Source organism: Orbicella faveolata, unplaced genomic scaffold (genome assembly GCF_042242905.1).
Source record: "Orbicella faveolata isolate gen_17 unplaced genomic scaffold, um_ofav_v1 contig_2, whole genome shotgun sequence".
Classification (NCBI taxonomy): domain Eukaryota; kingdom Metazoa; phylum Cnidaria; class Anthozoa; order Scleractinia; family Merulinidae; genus Orbicella; species Orbicella faveolata.
In genome coordinates this window covers 24,045,967-24,063,446 of record NW_028301547.1, presented here as the reverse complement: position 1 = coordinate 24,063,446, position 17,480 = coordinate 24,045,967, and the positions used below count along the sequence as shown (strand labels likewise).

Genomic DNA, 17,480 nt, shown 5'->3' with positions numbered 1-17,480 from the left:
GTAAGTCACTAGCATATCTCAAAGAAGCGAGATGTGTTGCTGTTCCAAGATCGCTAAGCGGTCGAAGGCACACTGAAGCCAGGCGAGGAGTTTGAAAGCACTTCTCATGCCAAAAAATGAGTCGATGGCGAGAAGTGGCCCATTTGCCAAATGTTGCTGTGCAGAACGTTTGGAAATAAAGAAGTGCTTTTAGACTCTAAAAAAATCTGTTTAGTCGGCCCGTAGGCCTTGCCGTGTTGAAGTTGCTCAGGGATATCCCATAATAATCTTTAATGCATCTCGATAGGTCTTGTCAGTCCATCTCAGTCGGCAATGGAAAACGTGACAAACTTACATTTTGCTCAGCCAACGGAATATTAATTGAAAAAGAATCGACGGAAAAGATTTTTTTCACTGAGAAAAGTAATGTATTACTTCATTTAGACAAAAATAGCCCTAAGCCCCGATTCTTTCCAGGAATAAATGGCCAATGTTTTCATGTAAGAGAAATGATTGATCCAAAGTCGCGATTGTTGACCATTGTTGTGTTACAGTGTGACAGTTGACCTTTTGGGAACTGGGGCAAACAAACGCCAATCATATTATGGACTAGCGGCTTTCGATCGCTTGCCTTTATTATCATGGAATCCCAATGGAATGATTCGTTTGTGAGGTTAGAAGATGGCGAGAGAAAGAGACAACAGTGTAAGTCTTTTGTCTTTAAATATGCCATTCCTTTTGCTATATATTTTCCGTTTGTTTTCGGTTTTCCCGCTTAGATTCAGTTCAGTGTTTTCACAAATATACAGGGTATTTAATTATCGCAGAGACAGAGCAATTTCAGATTGACTCAGCCGTTCAAGTACTGTAATTCGGAAAAATCGTCTCTCTTCGAATGTCAAGCGTTAATTCCTTGTGGCAACATTTCACGAAATATGTTTTATAAGGTATTTGTTGTTCGTCACGCAGTCAAAGTAATGGCAAGCTGCGCTGTTATAGCTCATTGAATTTCAAAACGTTTTACATCGCAGTAGCACCTATGAAATGCCGCATTTCGCCAGTGATTTTCACTTTTTTTTTTTTTTGAAAGAATGCAAACCAAACTCTTTTTAGTTCTTAAGGAGTTTCATGTTTTCACTAATTGCAAAACGTTTCACGAAATATGTTTTATAAGGTATTTGTTGTTCGTCACGCAGTCAAAGTAATGGCAAGCATCGCTGTTATAGCACATTGCATTTCAAAACGTTTTACATCATCGCAGTAGCACCTATGAAATGTCACATTTCGCTAGTGATTTTCACTTTTTTTTTTCGAAAGAATGCAAACTGAACTCTTTTTTGTTCTAAACGAGTTTCATGTTTTCACTGATGGCAAAACGTTTCACTCTCAGAAGATAGGTAACCACCGCTAATAGACACTGGTCGTTGACTTTATTTAGATTCCCGATCATGCATGCTGTGTTTATGAAATGAAGCGTTTTCTTGTTTTATTATTTTCCCTAGGCTAGCACCAAAATAGAACTAACCCTACCATAAAGTGTTTAGAGACTCTAACCCTAAGCCCTAGTCCTAGCCCTAGCCCTAGCCCTAGCCCTAGCCTTAACCCTAAACCCTAGCCCTAGCCCTAGCCCTAGCCTTAACCCTAAACCCTAGCCCTAGCCCTAGCCCTAGCCCTAGCCCTAGCCCTAGCCCTAGCCCTAACCCTAGCCCTAGCCCTAGCCTTAACCCTAAACCCTAGCACTAAAACGGTAACCCTAACACTAAATGCTAAACCTAGGCCAAGGGTTAGGGTTTGCTTTTAGGTCTAACGCTAGCCGTGGGGTTATGTTACCTTTACTGTAACTGTCAAGCTATAGGCTCATCTTTCTCTAAGGCCCATGTTCATCCATTTGGTTTTGCGGCCGTGTATTATTGTTTTGAAGTCACCGTTGTCCTAATGTTTCTTTCTTTTTTTCCAAAGACAAAGCGCAAACCAGCTAAAAAAATATACGGGACTATGCTCCTCTACTCAATTGAAGACGACACGCAAAACTTCGGGCGCTTTTGAACAAAAAAATCATTTTTCACCCGAAAAAGTCACTTACGTCAGTCGTGCACCAAGCCATTCAATTGCTAAGAGTCCGTTCATCTTTACTAAATGCTCTAAAAAGTGAGAGGCATGGTGGCATATTGAGTTTGGGTTGGATCCCTGTGTGGGGTAGTTGTGTTGCATTCTTGCATTCTTGCAATCTTACTCTCAGTCTCCTGCCACCACCCAGGTTTAAAAATGTGTATATTTGCTGAATTAAATGCTGGGGAAAAACCTTGCCATGGAATATTTGGCTTCCCATCCAGTCGGTTGATAGAAATACTCCACTGCACTCAAATGCAGGCTTTACCTACATATTAAAATGCACTTAAATAAAATCTTGATCCCAATTTGCTTACAACATGTTTTGCAAACAGCTCATGACATGCACTGTTTCTCTACATATTTAAAGCATTGAGTCAGTGCAAAAAGAAGCTCATCCTTTCAACTACTATTCAAGTAGAACAATTTTAACTGGGAAATGAATTGTTTAAATGATTGATAACTGCACTTACAGGATGGCAAAATGCTTTCTGCTAAGGAATCCAAGCTCACATGTTTACTGATGGCTACAAGAACACCAATGTTGATAGCTTTGTCCAAGACTTCCACCAGCCACACTAGACACAGCTTTCTACATGACAGAGAAAAAACCAACTTACAACAAAGTCTTTTATTGACAGCAATCAGGGCTCGAAAAAAACTTAAATTCCAGCTTTCCCTCAGGACCAGTATCTCTCAAATATTGCTTGCCCTGGGCAAGTGTTAGTTTGCTCTTTTAATGATTTAGTTGGCAGACGACTTGCATGATCCTTTGCCCATTGAGCAAGTGAAAACAAAAAGGTACTTGCCCGAGGAGAATCTACTTGTCCTGGACGATCAGACAGTACTTTTTTCAACCCTAAGCAATCCTTAGATATACAGAGGACCGCATTATTCTCAAAGAAATTAAGTACTACCATACTAAAGACATTTGAGTGCCTATGTTTGGCATGCAAACTTCATGGTTTGCTGTTTCATTTTTTAACTTTGCACAAGCACAAGCACCCCAGAAGTGGAGAAAAGGGGACTCCCACATAAAAGTGTTAAGGATGTTTGGAAATTTAATCTCCTGGTTTACATGTACGATGTTTTTCAGTTCAAAAAGGCCATATTTTGTTATTAACATTTGCTTGCTGTTGTTTACAGAGGTTATGATTTTTTAATGAGTGTCACCCCCGAATAAGAGCCACAACTGTAACCGTAAAAATCTGAAGAGCATGCAGCCTTTAATTGAATAAACGAGGTGCTTCTTACGAAAATTGGAAAAATTATTATACCAGAAATAGTATAGTATTATAAACATCAAACCTAGAGTCTTGTGATGTGCTGGAATTTCCCAATACTTTGGAAAGTAAACTGAACATTGAAACCACATCACCATCCTGCGATGTGCGCAAGCCTTCTGATGGAGAATTAGGAAGGAAATGGTTATACCTGAAAAGAAAAATTCACGCTGTTTACCACGTTGTATCCCGGCACAACAAAAATCATTATGCACCAAAAAAATTGTCAATTGAAGACTTTTATAAATTGTAACAAAAAGCCCCTGCAGTATTTGTTCAAAGTAAGACATCTTTTATGGCATAATCTAATCCATACTAACTGGAGCTTAACTGGTTCAGATTTCTATTCCCAGAATCTTAAGACAGCTTACCTCTGACAGTAAGTGTAGAGGGCATGAAGAATGGTGTATTGTACAGAAGGATGGCACACAGCAAGCCTCCAGTCACAGGCATCTAGATGCTGAGTCAGCAGCTGATAAGGGCTGGGGGACAACTTCCACAACTGAAAAAGAAGACATGTTTCATCAACAGAGACTTACGTACACCTGTTAACATAGGAATACAAGGTGTGCAAGAGCTATTTTGCAAATTAAATACCTCTAGAAGGAGAAATATTTTATGCAATTTAAACTAAGCACAATAAACATGCACCCACACCTTGCATACATTACTGGCCTGGGTACCAGAATGTGTGCTAGTAAGAGATTTTCTGGTACAGTGTGAGCAAAGAACAACACCTACTGCCTCAATGTTACACCTTATTTTCAAAGTGGCACTGACAGAACTGTTTGGAGTTATCATGTAAAGAGCTGTATGGTTATCAGGTTAAGGTAAAGTCTGCATGCGAGCCAAGTGGCCCATCAGGCCGGAGCTTATCCCGGTTTCTGTAGCATGAAGCAACTAGGAGTATTTGTACTCCCCCCTGGATGGGATGCTAGTCCATCGCAGGGTTACCCCCAGCATTAAGTTTGCCGGTACCCATTTATACACCTGGGTGGAGAGAGGCACTGTGAGAGTAAAGTGTCTTGCCCCAGAACACAACACAATGTCCCCAGCCAGGGCTAGAGCCCGGAACGCTCGATCTGGAGACGAGCGCACTAACCATGAGGCCACCGCGGCCTCAGGTTAAGGGGAATTAATATTTCAAGTTTAGAACTAACAGGGTAACCTGCAAAAACAGACGGATTTTTGGCTTGTTTTGCAGCAGGAAATGCATCTGTGTTCACAGGCTACAAACAGGGGTAACACTCTCACCCTTAAAATAGCAGACTTGGATGTTGCAATCTCAGACAGAGCACACAAGTCAAAGATGACTATGCTCTCTAACTCATGAGCACTTCGCCATTGCACCAGGTTACTGACAGAGCTGTTCTTTTCAACAGTCACAGTTACACCTTGGATGTCTCCGTCTAGATCATCTGTAGTTTCTTCCTTGTTATTGTTGCTTAGTTGAAGTTCTGACTTGCTGTCGTTTGCTTCAAAGGCTTGCAATGTTTTTCGCAAAAGGCTGAAGCTGTCAATCAGTTCTGTTACCGTAAGCCTGCAAAATGGATGAGATGGATTTTGAAACCTAGGATATTGGCATTCCTAGAAGTCAGAGAAGAGTACTAGAAAACAGAGAACAATAGAGTCTCAACTTAGTACATGTTGAGGATTTGAAACAAGTAGTTACACTGTAATACATCTACATTTAGAATATTCTCCGAGTCTCATATTTCAAAGTGAATTATATCATTCTATGGCAATCAGGAAGAAACTACAGCATATTTTACTTGTAGGCAGTCTCTAGAAGTGGAACATCATGGATGCCCAAGAAACCTTGATAGATCTTCATCACTGATGATAGCACCTGCAAGGATGAACGAATAGGTATATTGTAATTATATACAAACCACATTATGTGTACAAGGTGAGCACTCCATTAAAACTGTGGATTATAAATCTTGAGTACCGGTACCAAGAGTGACTAGTTTAGTTTCACTTTAAAGTGGCAATAATCCAGCTGCAAATAACATCTCGATGCACCACATAATTCTCAAAAAATTATGAAATGTATGACAAAAAAGTATGGAGATTGGTAACTACAACAGGATAGTGGGACTGTACCCGGTAATCACAGTTCAACAACTTACTTGGTTCTGAAAATCAGGTTTGTTTTCTCTTATCCATGCTCATACATATTGACATACAAAGATCAGGCAATATCATTACTGGTCAAGTACAGCTTCTACAAGGTTTGTTTGTTAACTGGTTTGTTTTGTACTCCAAAATGTTGACTTTATAATTCCGAAATTTAGCAATAATTCATCAACTTTGGACCTACATATCAAAAACTTGAGACAGTGTTTCATTACATTTCCAGACTCTTTTCATTTGGCAAGCAACACTCAGCTGCAATTGATTATTTCATTATTCTGCAATGAAGCCCCTATCTTGAGTGCTTGATGCACTGTAATTACAGGTACTTACAGATAACTTGCCATTTTGCTGCAAGTTAACATATCATACTACATAATATTACTGGTAACTTTAAAAATCAAAATTATCTATTTAGTGCAAGTTTGGGGGAAGTTATGAGCTTTCTAAATCTCAAATAAATGTAGTATAGAATGGGACAGTTCTTACTGCTTGGTCTGACGATAGGCGCAACTTAATTACGGGAGAGCCAGGTCCTAGGAGTTGTTCGATGAAGGTCGCTGGTATAGCAGTATTCACATGAGCTATGACCTGCAAGTGAGAATGGACACAGTCGTCAAAGAGCTAAACTACACAGAGAGAAAATAATGGTTGGGTTAGTGGTACCAATTCCCGGGCCCCTGGGTAAAAAAACTTCACTTGCGAACCACAACATCTGTGAGGGGAGTCACTAGTAAGTGTTATGGCTATGTGAAAATTGTAAGTGCCATAGCTCAAAATAATAAAGGTCTGTTGGTTATGTGCTATGGATCCTGTTATGCTGTATTTAACAAATAAAGAAGCCCAAGCTGTATATTACACTGTGATAAAACACCACCACATTTGAGAACACAAGGGAAATGTAAGGAGTCAATGAAAGACATCACTACTGCATGAACTGTTTCTTCAAAGGATGAATTAACAGTTCAGAGAACAAAAATTACCTTTTGTATGAGCTGAAGAGCTGACATTATGTGAGGATAGGTGACACATGAACTGCTCTGAAGTTGTTGAATCACGAATGAAGCTGTTATTTCACAGCAACAAGAGAAGTAAGGCTGCAGCCATGAACACATGGACTCTAAACACTCATTTGCTGAAATATATTACCAAAGAGCAATATTAGGTACAAGTCTTGCTAGATGTCATTTGTGAAATAGTGAGATTCCAGCAACATCTCTTTCAACTCTTGTACTTTATAAAGAAAATTGTTTGGTTTAACTGCTGGGAAGAGATACAGTACATTGTACATGTCTCTGAGGGTCATTTGCAATTGATGCAAAAACTAAAGATGATCAACAGTCTGACTTAGAGTCTCACTGCTCATAATCATGACTGTTCTGCAATTATGTTTAAAATGAACCCCTTTTTCAGGCATCCTCAGCTCCTTGCTTGAAAAAAAAATTAAGTTTTTTGAACCAAATGAATGACTAAATTCACAATCTATCGATCAGACTGCAAATAAACCACCTTGAAACAAGGTGTGACCATCCAAACCTTGTGCAAAATAATATTAACTGTTGTACATGTAAATAAACAAAATATGACAATAACATTGTCTAGAGAAGCCACAACTGCAGGATAAACAAAGCGTACCTGACACAAACAGTTTTTCATAGTAATAGGAGTACCCAGACATGTTGATGCACTGAATAATTCTTTGAATCAGCTGGAACAAAAAACATACTTGGGAATCACATCTTTCTATCAACAAAATTATGATTTCTGTCAATTATACCTGTCACTATAGGAATGCATCTCAATACTAAACCCAGCAATTTCATTAGAAGCCGGGTACTGCCGGAGCTCTGGCAGCTGTGAGTCATCAAGTCACTGGCTACTTGGCTGTGTTTGTTGACAAAATCATCAAAAATGTAACTCTTATAATATTTACAGCCTACCCATTTCTCAGTTCAAATAAACTGAAAATAAAAGTATTTCTTACATTCGCCTCGACTGTTCGTGTATATAAAAGTGTACACATTGATCAAATACGATTGAAATGCAAAACATTCAGCCATTTTCACTGGTCGGTTGAGCAAAGCGTGCTCCCGCACAGTCTGGACAGACAACGTACTGGAACAGGTATTTGCATAAATTTATTTGATTTCGGAATTGTTCTTTCATAAACCCATTGTGTTCTTCTTTGCTTACGGACAAATATTAATTGAAGAAGCTAGTCATAAAAGAGGATAAGTGACGATTTTGGTTGCTTTTCTTTTTTCTTGCTCCAAATTAGCTGAATTTTTGCATGTGGTCTTCAATGTAATAGAAAAACGTGGTTCTGTATTTTTGACGCTGGTTTTTGCTTTGTTTTCGAGTTAAAACGTAGGCAAAAAACTTGGCTTTTCCTAGCCATGTCTTTAGGAGTTTATTTGTTGAACAGCAAACAGGCAGACTGTTTATAGTATATGAAGTCAAAACCAAATCCCACAGCATATATAGAGCGGAAATCTGGGAACGGATTGTTTACACCGGTTATTGGGACATGAACACAACACATGAATCGATCGACCATCAAACGAAATGCCATCAAACAAAAAAGAGATGTGCCGCATTAGAGCTCTGTCAACTAATATCTTAAGCATTGTTTTAAAGTACCTTGCATGCCTGCCTGGTGGTTGAGAGGCATCATAAAGCCTTGATAAACCCGTAAGTCATCAGCACGTTTTAAAGAATCAAAACGTGTTCTAAAACTTCGAAGGCAGCTGATATACCGTAATCGTGTCATCGGCGTTCAAAGTCAGATCGAGCCAGGTAGCAAAGTCCAAGAGCAGTTCTTACCCAAGAAAAATACCCTCTGGTGAGTTGTGGCCCATTTGCCAAGCGTTGCTAGCGTCAAAGTTTGGAAAGTGAGAACTGGTTTTAGCCTTATAAAATTTGTCTTGTATCGACCGCCATGTTTTCCCACGCACGAGGTGTAAAGACCCTTCCCGGCATGCATTGCGATTACGTTCTGCGGACGTTTCTCGAACTGGTAACTAGATTTAAACATAATAATGGCCAGCAAGCGGCGATCGATTGTAACAGATCTGTGATCCAGTTTGCGTTGATTTATTTCAAATCGGCATGATTTGTAGTGTTTTGAGCTTCTGGGATCAGGGGACATGCAGATGTATGGAGACCCGTACGTTGCGCAGAAGGGTTAATCTGTTAATCTGTCAGCCCTATTTATAGAGCGTTTTCACGTGGAGTCGTCAAATTCTTAAATCCAAAACTAAACAGCCACCAAAGTTGTTATCCTCATCAGGCATAAGAGGTACCAGCGCATTTTGAACTTGGAAGTTATGGCGGTGCGTGACATAAAGCTACGATTGCGTTTGTCGAAAACTATGTTTTATCTCGTGATTTTTTAGCCATTTAAGACATTGCCGTATTTGGAAAAGTGCTTATTGAAATGTTTATTTGTTTCATTTTATTTTTATTTACACCTTTTTTGACCTGAAATCAACATTTTTGAGCTTATACGTTGCGTGAAATTACCATTTTCAGGAGCCCATCATGGGCTCCTACAATTTTGCTGTTCTCTAAGTGAAACCAACATCCTTGCCGTCACACGTTAACGTCAAATCAACATTTTAACCTATTTAGACTTGAAATCAACATCATTGAGCTTATGCGCTGCGTGAAATTAACATTTTGCTGTTTTCTAACTGAAATTAACATCGTTGCCGTCACGCGTTTACGTGAAATCAACATTTTAACCTATTTAGACTTGAAATCAACATCATTGAGCTTATGCGCTGTGTGAAATTGACATTTTGCTGGTTTCTAAGTGAAACCAACATCCTTGCCGTCATGCGTTAACGTCAATTAAATCAACATTTTAACCTATTTAGACCTGAAATCAACATCATTGAGCTTATGCGCTGCGTAAAATTGACATTTTGCTGGTTTCTAAGTGAAACCAACATCCTTGCCATCACGCGTTAACGTGAAATCAACATTTAAACCTTTTTTGACCTAAAATCAACATTTTTGAGCTTATACATTGCGTGGAATTGACATTTTGCTGGTTTCTAAGAGAAATCAACCTCCTTGCCGTCACGTGTTAACGTGAAATCAACATTTTAACCTATTTAAATCTGAAATCAACATCATTAAGCTTATGCGTTGCATGAAATTGACATTTTGCTGGTTTCTAAGTGAAATCAACCTCCTTGCCGTCACGTGTTAACATGAAATCAACATTTAAACCTTTTTTGACCTAAAATTAACATTTTTGAACTTATACGTTGCATGAAATTGACATTTTGCTGCTTTCTAAGTGAGATCAAAGTCCCTGTGGTCGCGGCGGGCCGATCCTTTGTTATGATAAACCGAGGCGAGACTTCGACTTATAACAAAGGCTTGGCTTGGTTATTATAACAAAGGATCGGCTCTGTTTATCATAACAAAGGCCCGGCTTCGTTTATTTGCAGCCTTGGCGGGAAAAGGGCGTTAGGTATTTTAATCAAAAGTGAACTTTGTCGAAAATGCTCCAAATTTCGCATAGAGTTTTGTTTAGGTATGTTTAGCAATGTCCTGTAGTTTTTCCGCTAAACTTTGCTTCATTTTCAGGATATTGCGTATGCAAAAAACCACTCGGTTTTCCTAGCAGCGTCGTTATAAAGCGAAGCAAAAACCAGTGGCAAAAATACAGGAACACGTTTTTCTATTACATTGAAGACCACATGCAAAAATTCAGCTAATTTGGAGCAAGAAAAAAGAAAAGCAACCAAAATCGTCACTTATCCCCTTTTATGACTAGCTTCTTCAATTGCAGAAAACAAAACGCTTCATTCCAATGATGAAATTTTGCCAATCAACCAACCGATTCTAACACTGTATGGTCTGAAGTCACAGATAAGACCTTGTCATTTTCACAATTTTTGGAAAGTTGTGAGCCATGCAAAGGGCCATCAATCAAACAAATGAAAGACTTTATTTGTTCATCATTTGGAAATTCATTCAACAAGCCTGTTCACAGTTTTCACACTTGCAGTTGTGAAGGAAGCCAATGTACTTCAGTAACCCAAACAGAGATAAATCATTTACAAGCAGCAAGCAAAAAAGATCGGTCCCAGCATATATTCATCATCGACTTAACTAACTTTGATGCCCAGAAAGCTGGAAATCGTATTTCCCAGGGTTTAAATTTCAAAATTTTCTGGAGGAGCAAGCCCCCAGAACGCCCTAGCAAAGGTGGCCTTACGCCCACCTATATATCCTTAGCTGCCTACTTTTATATTGGTAGATGTCTACTTCAAATCTTATTGAAAGCACTGACTAAAACTTCAGTTAACATTTTTCTTTAAAAAAAGAAATTCACAGCAAATGAAGGTGACATTGATAAAATTGGTCATAGCGAGAAGAGCTACGATGGTTTCCTGGCCTTAGACTTTAAAGATACTTGGTATAATTATACCCGAATGCCACAGTATCAACACACTTTCTGACCAATACATTAAAACTGTAACTCAGCTCAGTCTCTATATCAAAGAACAAGAATGAATCATTTCTTTTTTTTTCCAGAACACTAATCTCACCTCTGTCAAATAAGGAGGTGTGATGGAAGGGCTCCTGTTTGGTGAAAAGCTTGGTCCTATGCCATTAACAACTGTTGTGAATACTCTACAGGCAAAAGAACCAAATCATTAGACTTGCACACTAAATATAGAGAAATCGAAATATCCATAGTTGACTTGAAATACTTATGTATCAAAATGTGACAAAAGTTAAAAAAGACAGATCTACCCTAAGAACATACTGTGACCAGGACTCAAACCATCTCATGTGACTCAGAGAATATTGCTCCAAGATATATTTTACTGTACCTCACTAGTGCCGTCAACCTTGGCAGGGACACATAGGGTGATGGAATTTCCTCTGAAGTCACAACTTGGTTTGATAACATGTCTAATTCCTGGTAGTAAAACAATGACAATGGGTAACCAGTACAAAACATTAGAACAGACATTTTAAAGCAGTGGGTAACATTATCTACCCTTTGACCAGCCAAGGCCTAAAGATAGCACTCAAGATCACAATCACGTGAAAACAATTTATGGGGGGAGGGGGCTGTCGTGTGAAAAGTTGGGGATGCTCATTGTGTCGCTTAGGGGCATTCATCACATACTTTGGTCTCACTTACAAGTAAAGTGTTCAGGACAAAATGCTACTATTTTTAGCTGTTGTGCCATTTTAATGTGGTACCTTTTAGAAGTCCAAAAAAAGTTCGAGCCACACCCAGATTGGTCCCCTTTAGGGGTTTAATTCAAATTTTCCAGCAAACATCACTGACCTTCTCACATGAAAGGTCCCCCCCCCCCCCCCCCCATGCAAATCTTTAACTCTAAGCAAATAGGATTTCTTCAACACGGTATATACAAAATGACATGATGACCCAAACCAACAGTCAGAAAAATTAGATCAGCAACCAGTGGACCAGTCAAACTATGTTTCCATACACCAGCTGACTTTTCTTTGCTCACCTCGGCATAAGCTTCCATATCTTCAAGAAACTGGCTCAGTAGTGTCAGAGAAAAGGCAATGTCTGAAGCCCAGTAGTCATGCAACTTAACCAGACATTCTGTAACATCATAAGAAATGCTTAAGCCACTAATGAACTGACTAGACCAAAACTTTTCTAAAATCATAAGAAAGAAATGAAAGTATATGAAAATAAAATACATGTTTCCTCAATAAGGATCACCAGCAATTTCAGTTTGATTACCATTACCACCCTGTCAGGTTGAGCACACTCAAAGTCGAATTTCAAGAACTTTACAGAAAAGCTGACAAGAGCTGCTGATATGATAATAAGGCGAGCAAAGAGAATTTACATTTAAATCATCATAACAAATGAGTGCTTTTCCTTTCCGTCCTTTTAAACATAAAGTGAGGGAAATTCATACTATCTTTGTGCTTTTACCAAATTAAACATGGGTGACACTTGTGAATATTTGGGAAAACCTGAAACCCTCAACTGGGGCTTTGACTGGCATCACTGTACATTAAATTTTTTTTTTTTTTTCAAACTGTTTCATGTTTGCAAAAGGCTAAGTTGTGAACAACTGAACCAACAGTTTCTCTCTTCTTAGATTGTTAAATATTTGCAGACTTCAACAAACCTGATGTGTAGCTGGTGAGAGAATTCTGCTGTGAAGTGTCTATGTGCCATCCAACAAGGATGTCTACAGTGTCCTACAAAAAAAACTTTAAATCAAATAGCAGCACGCAGGGAAACTTGTGTCTGATAGCCTGGTGCTAGTGGATTTTCAGTAGGACCACTTGAATTTGTACTTTGCTTGCCCGACAGGCAAGTGAAGTTTTTTGGAAAAATTGTCTGACATTATTTAATCCTGCTACTAAGACATTTTGGAGGACTAGAGAGAAAGACTCTTAGGCTTCTGCATCATAGCTAAGGCTTGCAAGAAGGGCAAGTTTGGTTTTCTTTGGACAAGAATAAGAGCAATTAACAATGGTTAAAACAAGCAAAAACAGAAAGGAAGTGGAAGAAAATCATCTATTATTCTGTCAAAAATAGCTTACCCTGAAGTGGCCTGCAAATGCATGTGGGTAGTCTAGAGCAATTGGCATCATCACATTAAGAGCTGCACGTAGCAAATCTGTTAATCAACAACATCAACATATACAATGAATGTTAACCATGGTAAAATAATTATTTTATCACAGTTGCTGCTAATCTCGCAATCTGATTGGCTAATTTGCCATTATTGATAAGAGTCCATAGCACGCTGCTCATGCCAATGTGTCACGCAATGCCTTTTTCAACTTGCGCTCTGAAAAAAAATTCTCTTTGACATTGATATTGTGGTAAAAAACAAATCGAAATGTGGTTTAGTGTGGTCTGTACTCTTATCGACAACGAGTATGTGTCATCACAGTGGTCAAAATTTGTTGTGAACTCACAAGGCGTAGCCGAGTGAGTCCACAACATTTTAACCACTGTAACGATGCGTACTCATTGTCGATAAGAGTACAGACCACGCTAAACCACATTCAATTTGTTTATTTGTTGCTGAACCAGTACAAGTTTTTTTTTCAATTAGTACCAAAATTTTCAAAATGATACAAAACATTTTAAACTGTCGTGATGCACTTGGAGTTTCATTTCAGAGATAATATTAAATTTGAATTCCCTAATACTAGTAAAACTTCTTCACTAAAAAGAAGTTCTTAAAGACTTCTTAATCTTTAAATGTTATTGATACAATCATCGATAATTGGAACAACGTCAAACAATTTAAAGAGTAACTGGGCATTTACATTCAAATCAGCCTTTCTCTGCACGTTCAGACAATTTAAATTACTTCCCAGATTATTACCTAGATTGTTCTTTACTCAGAGCAATTACTATTACTTATTAAAAAATAAACCAATTTTAAGAATTGTGAAAGTGATAGAAGATCCCACTACCTGATGTATCCACATTTTCCAAGATATTCTGCAAGCTGCTCATGACGTTCTGAAAGAAATCAGATATACTGTATCACAAAATACTTTCCAGATCAACTTTTGTTTAACTGCAACAAATGCCAGTGCAACCCCTACTTACCATCATGAAATCTCTGAAGCATTTGTTTTTGGTGTCCACTTGAATCGCCTTTAATGAAAGTAAGAAAAAGATAATATTACTGATAAAATAACAAGTGCTCTCTCTATAATGCATATGCTTTGTGTTAGTGTTAAAGTCTTAAACATGAGATATTTCCTGTAAGGCATGTGACACATTTGTTGTAAACAGACAAATGGAAAGACTAAAAAACAGACAGGCAAACAACCAGACAAGATAGAGAAATGCAGACAAAGGTATAGACAAACAGGTATGGGGATAACAAATGAATAGACAGAATGACCAGACAAAAGAAACAAAACAATGAAAGACCAATTTTACTTAATATACATTTTAGTTAACAAGAATCAATCAGTCAATAGCTTGGTTAGTTGGTTATTTAACTTTTTTCAATGAAACAAAACTGATGTCAAGAATCAGTGAACAAAACTAATCACTTGGCAAGTAACCATGCATTTACCTTTGACAGTGCGGTAAGCAGTAAGATCTTGACTTCATCCGATACAGATGACTCTAGTTTGGTAAAGATCCACTGAAAAAACCTGTGCACAAATTTTACTAATGTTAACTACAATTATAATGATAGCTTCAAAGGACCACCATGGATCATTTGTGGCATGGTCAATTAGCAAATGGTATACAGCAGCACAGTCAAGAAAGTTTGAGATCAGAGCTATAATAACCAACAGGCTACAAAAATTTTAAGTATCTCATCTGCTTACCTTCCAGCCTCATTGCCTAAAATTCCACCAATCAAACCAACACATAGTGCTACTTTCTCTTTAAGTTCTGGCTGTCCCCTGTAAAGATTATAACCAAATGAAAATGCCTGAGTGATTAGACAGAAAACCTCATTTACAGTGCTGCAATAGGGTAGTTGTCTTTGAATAGGTTCCTTGGTTATACCTGTCAGAAACAAATTAACACTTGCCTTCCTCTTACCCATGAACATTTCATTCCTTTTTTACAACCAACAATATTGCTTCCATTGTGATTACTTACTTACAGGACCCAGCACATTTCAATTTGGTGTTTAATAATATTATACTTATAATAATATACACAAAAAAAATTACTCAATTCTGATTGGCTGAGAGCAGTGCAAATCAAGTGTAACACCAGTGCAAAAAGTGTAACACCAGTGCAAATTACTCATCGTAATTCTGGATTATGATTGGCTGAAAGACAACAGGACATTTTGTAAGCCGATGATATCACGTAAAATGATGATGAAAATTTTGTGCAGAAACTTTGAAAAAAGTTTTCTCAAATGAGAAAAATTGCTTCAAGAAAGAACTTCCAGCACTTCCTCCATGCAAATTTTTTCATGTTATATTATTAATAAGTAATCATATGGTTTTTCTCATTCAATTTGGAATTAATTTGCATATGTGAGTTTTCAAAAAGTTGAAATTGCACTCGCTGAAGTGGCTTGTGCAATTTCAACTTTTTGAAAAACTCACTTGTGCAAATTAATTCCAAATTGAACTCGAAACCATATAATTACCTAGATACTGACATCAAATCAATGAAAAGTTAAAGACCAATTATTTATTATACTTGTGCTTAACAAATATGACTCAAGCTTTACAGTTGTTCGACTTTGTTGAATTGGACTCCTCTGTTTTATTAATAATAACATACCTATCCTCTTAGAAAACAATTTTACCTTTCAAACAGCACATCTTCTAAGGCTGAAAATAGATTCTCTGCATACTTGTCTACTATCTGGAAACATAAGAAAACGTTTGAATAACTTGGAAAGCTGATCAACAATGACCAAAACCTCAAGTTCAGTACTATTCAAAGTACATTTGGCTATAGTTATTACGACTACATGTAACTTATTGTTTATAACCTGGTATTGATTTACTGGTCTACATATAATGTTCACACCCTTTAGGGGAAAAGATAAATGAAAAACGTTTTCAACCTGACAAAAATGCCATGTTACCTGCAATGGACTAACATCTCATTCAGAGAAAATAGCACTACTGATATTACGACATGTTATGGAAACCAGAATTAAGCACCACTCTAGCAAGCAAAACACAATTTAGCTTGCAAGCAAGCTTGTGATTGGGGAGCTCATGTACAAGCACAAAGCCACAAGAAAAATATGATCCGATCTTTGAACACTCAATTTATGCCATAAGTAATGTGTATGTATTTCAATAGTTTGTTTAATGATGACAGGAAGAACACAAAGAGTTTGTAAACCACAAATTTAAAATGATTCTTAAAAGGTAAGATACCTTTAATTTATAATGTGTTCTTCCAACACAGTATACCAGCTAGATTTTTGCACCAAAAAGGTCAAGTACTTTTTATAAAATTACCATGCTTATGTGTTTAACTAGTGCAATAGTCCCCAAGTGTTGACCAGTGATATGGTGTACAACTACATCATCAAGATTACCTGATAATTATCAGGAGTGCTAAGGAATTCTTCAAACTGTTGAGCTGCAGTTAAACGTCGCTCACGTTCAGACTCTTTGGTAATCCTCTTTACAAGATGCGATAAACGAGAATCATCACCAAACATGTTATTTCGTTCTGAAAAATAAAACATGACACCCGATTTTATATTAAGTAAGCAGTTAAGAAAAATACTTCCAGAAACTTCTCTTGCTTAATAGGAATTCTATGTACATATGACCCAAGTGTTTTGATAACTTTATTGCTAAATAAGAGGAATATCAAAGGCCATCAAAGCTGGACAATTAAATCTAATGGAATGACCTTGTCTGACCAAAGAATTTTTTTCAAGTAATGACCCACCTTCAGAAACAAACCTCTTTTCTTAGTTGGACTAAGCTGATAAAGATAAAGTGATGAGATGGGGCAGGAGACTAAAAAGCATCCTTTCTTCCAAAGATGTCCACAGATCTCTGATATTTTTGGTTACTTTTCACCAAAGCTGACCGGTAAGTTAACCACTAAGCTAAAACCTCATTTCAGTCCACAGCTTGCACCGAAATTATATGTGATTAGTTTTTAGCTTCACATTTAGCTAAGCACGTAACTAACTGAGAGGTGCAGTGTAGGGTTAGTTTTAGGGTTAATTTTAGAGCCAGAGCTAATTTACAGAGGATTGGTTAGTTATTACGGCCTTAGGTGTCCTGCTTTGCACAGTGAGGAGGTTAAGTAAATAATTGGTTAGTTATTGGGGTTTTTGGCTAAAATTTGGTCAAGGTTAAGGTTAGTCTGCAGTCTGCATCATTTTACACTGACCAATTATTTATCTGCTGGGTAATGTTATCCATTATCCCCACTGGGCCTAATTGAGAATTAATTAGCAAGGGGAAGGAAATTTGAAGAGAAGGAATCCACATCATTTGACTCTTTCAGCTCAA

At 37.7% G+C, this 17,480-nt stretch overlaps 1 protein-coding gene across 5 annotated transcripts in view; it reads right to left on the bottom strand.

The window, feature by feature from the left end:
* Positions 1 to 17,480, bottom strand: part of LOC110060274 (serine/threonine-protein kinase SMG1-like) — a 66,253-nt gene that overhangs the window by 47,584 nt on the left and 1,189 nt on the right. For 2 of the 5 annotated variants that reach the window (XM_089290420.1, XM_089290421.1), the window contains exons 2-20: positions 16,544 to 16,680; positions 15,794 to 15,852; positions 14,847 to 14,924; positions 14,585 to 14,666; positions 14,107 to 14,154; positions 13,968 to 14,016; positions 13,080 to 13,156; positions 12,659 to 12,731; positions 12,020 to 12,174; positions 11,363 to 11,451; positions 11,075 to 11,159; positions 7,143 to 7,215; positions 6,491 to 6,642; positions 5,997 to 6,098; positions 5,144 to 5,220; positions 4,626 to 4,911; positions 3,743 to 3,873; positions 3,397 to 3,522; positions 2,562 to 2,680 (exon numbers count right to left, since the gene is read on the bottom strand). In XM_089290420.1, the coding sequence (XP_089146546.1) occupies positions 2,562 to 2,680; positions 3,397 to 3,522; positions 3,743 to 3,873; positions 4,626 to 4,911; positions 5,144 to 5,220; positions 5,997 to 6,098; positions 6,491 to 6,642; positions 7,143 to 7,215; positions 11,075 to 11,159; positions 11,363 to 11,451; positions 12,020 to 12,174; positions 12,659 to 12,731; positions 13,080 to 13,156; positions 13,968 to 14,016; positions 14,107 to 14,154; positions 14,585 to 14,666; positions 14,847 to 14,924; positions 15,794 to 15,852; positions 16,544 to 16,680 (1,998 nt within the window). Of the gene's footprint in view, positions 1 to 2,561; positions 2,681 to 3,396; positions 3,523 to 3,742; positions 3,874 to 4,625; positions 4,912 to 5,143; positions 5,221 to 5,996; positions 6,099 to 6,490; positions 6,643 to 7,142; positions 7,216 to 11,074; positions 11,160 to 11,362; positions 11,452 to 12,019; positions 12,175 to 12,658; positions 12,732 to 13,079; positions 13,157 to 13,967; positions 14,017 to 14,106; positions 14,155 to 14,584; positions 14,667 to 14,846; positions 14,925 to 15,793; positions 15,853 to 16,543; positions 16,681 to 17,480 lie in introns of those variants that run through there. The other 3 variants (XM_089290422.1, XM_089290423.1, XM_089290424.1) reach the window with 2 other exon arrangements.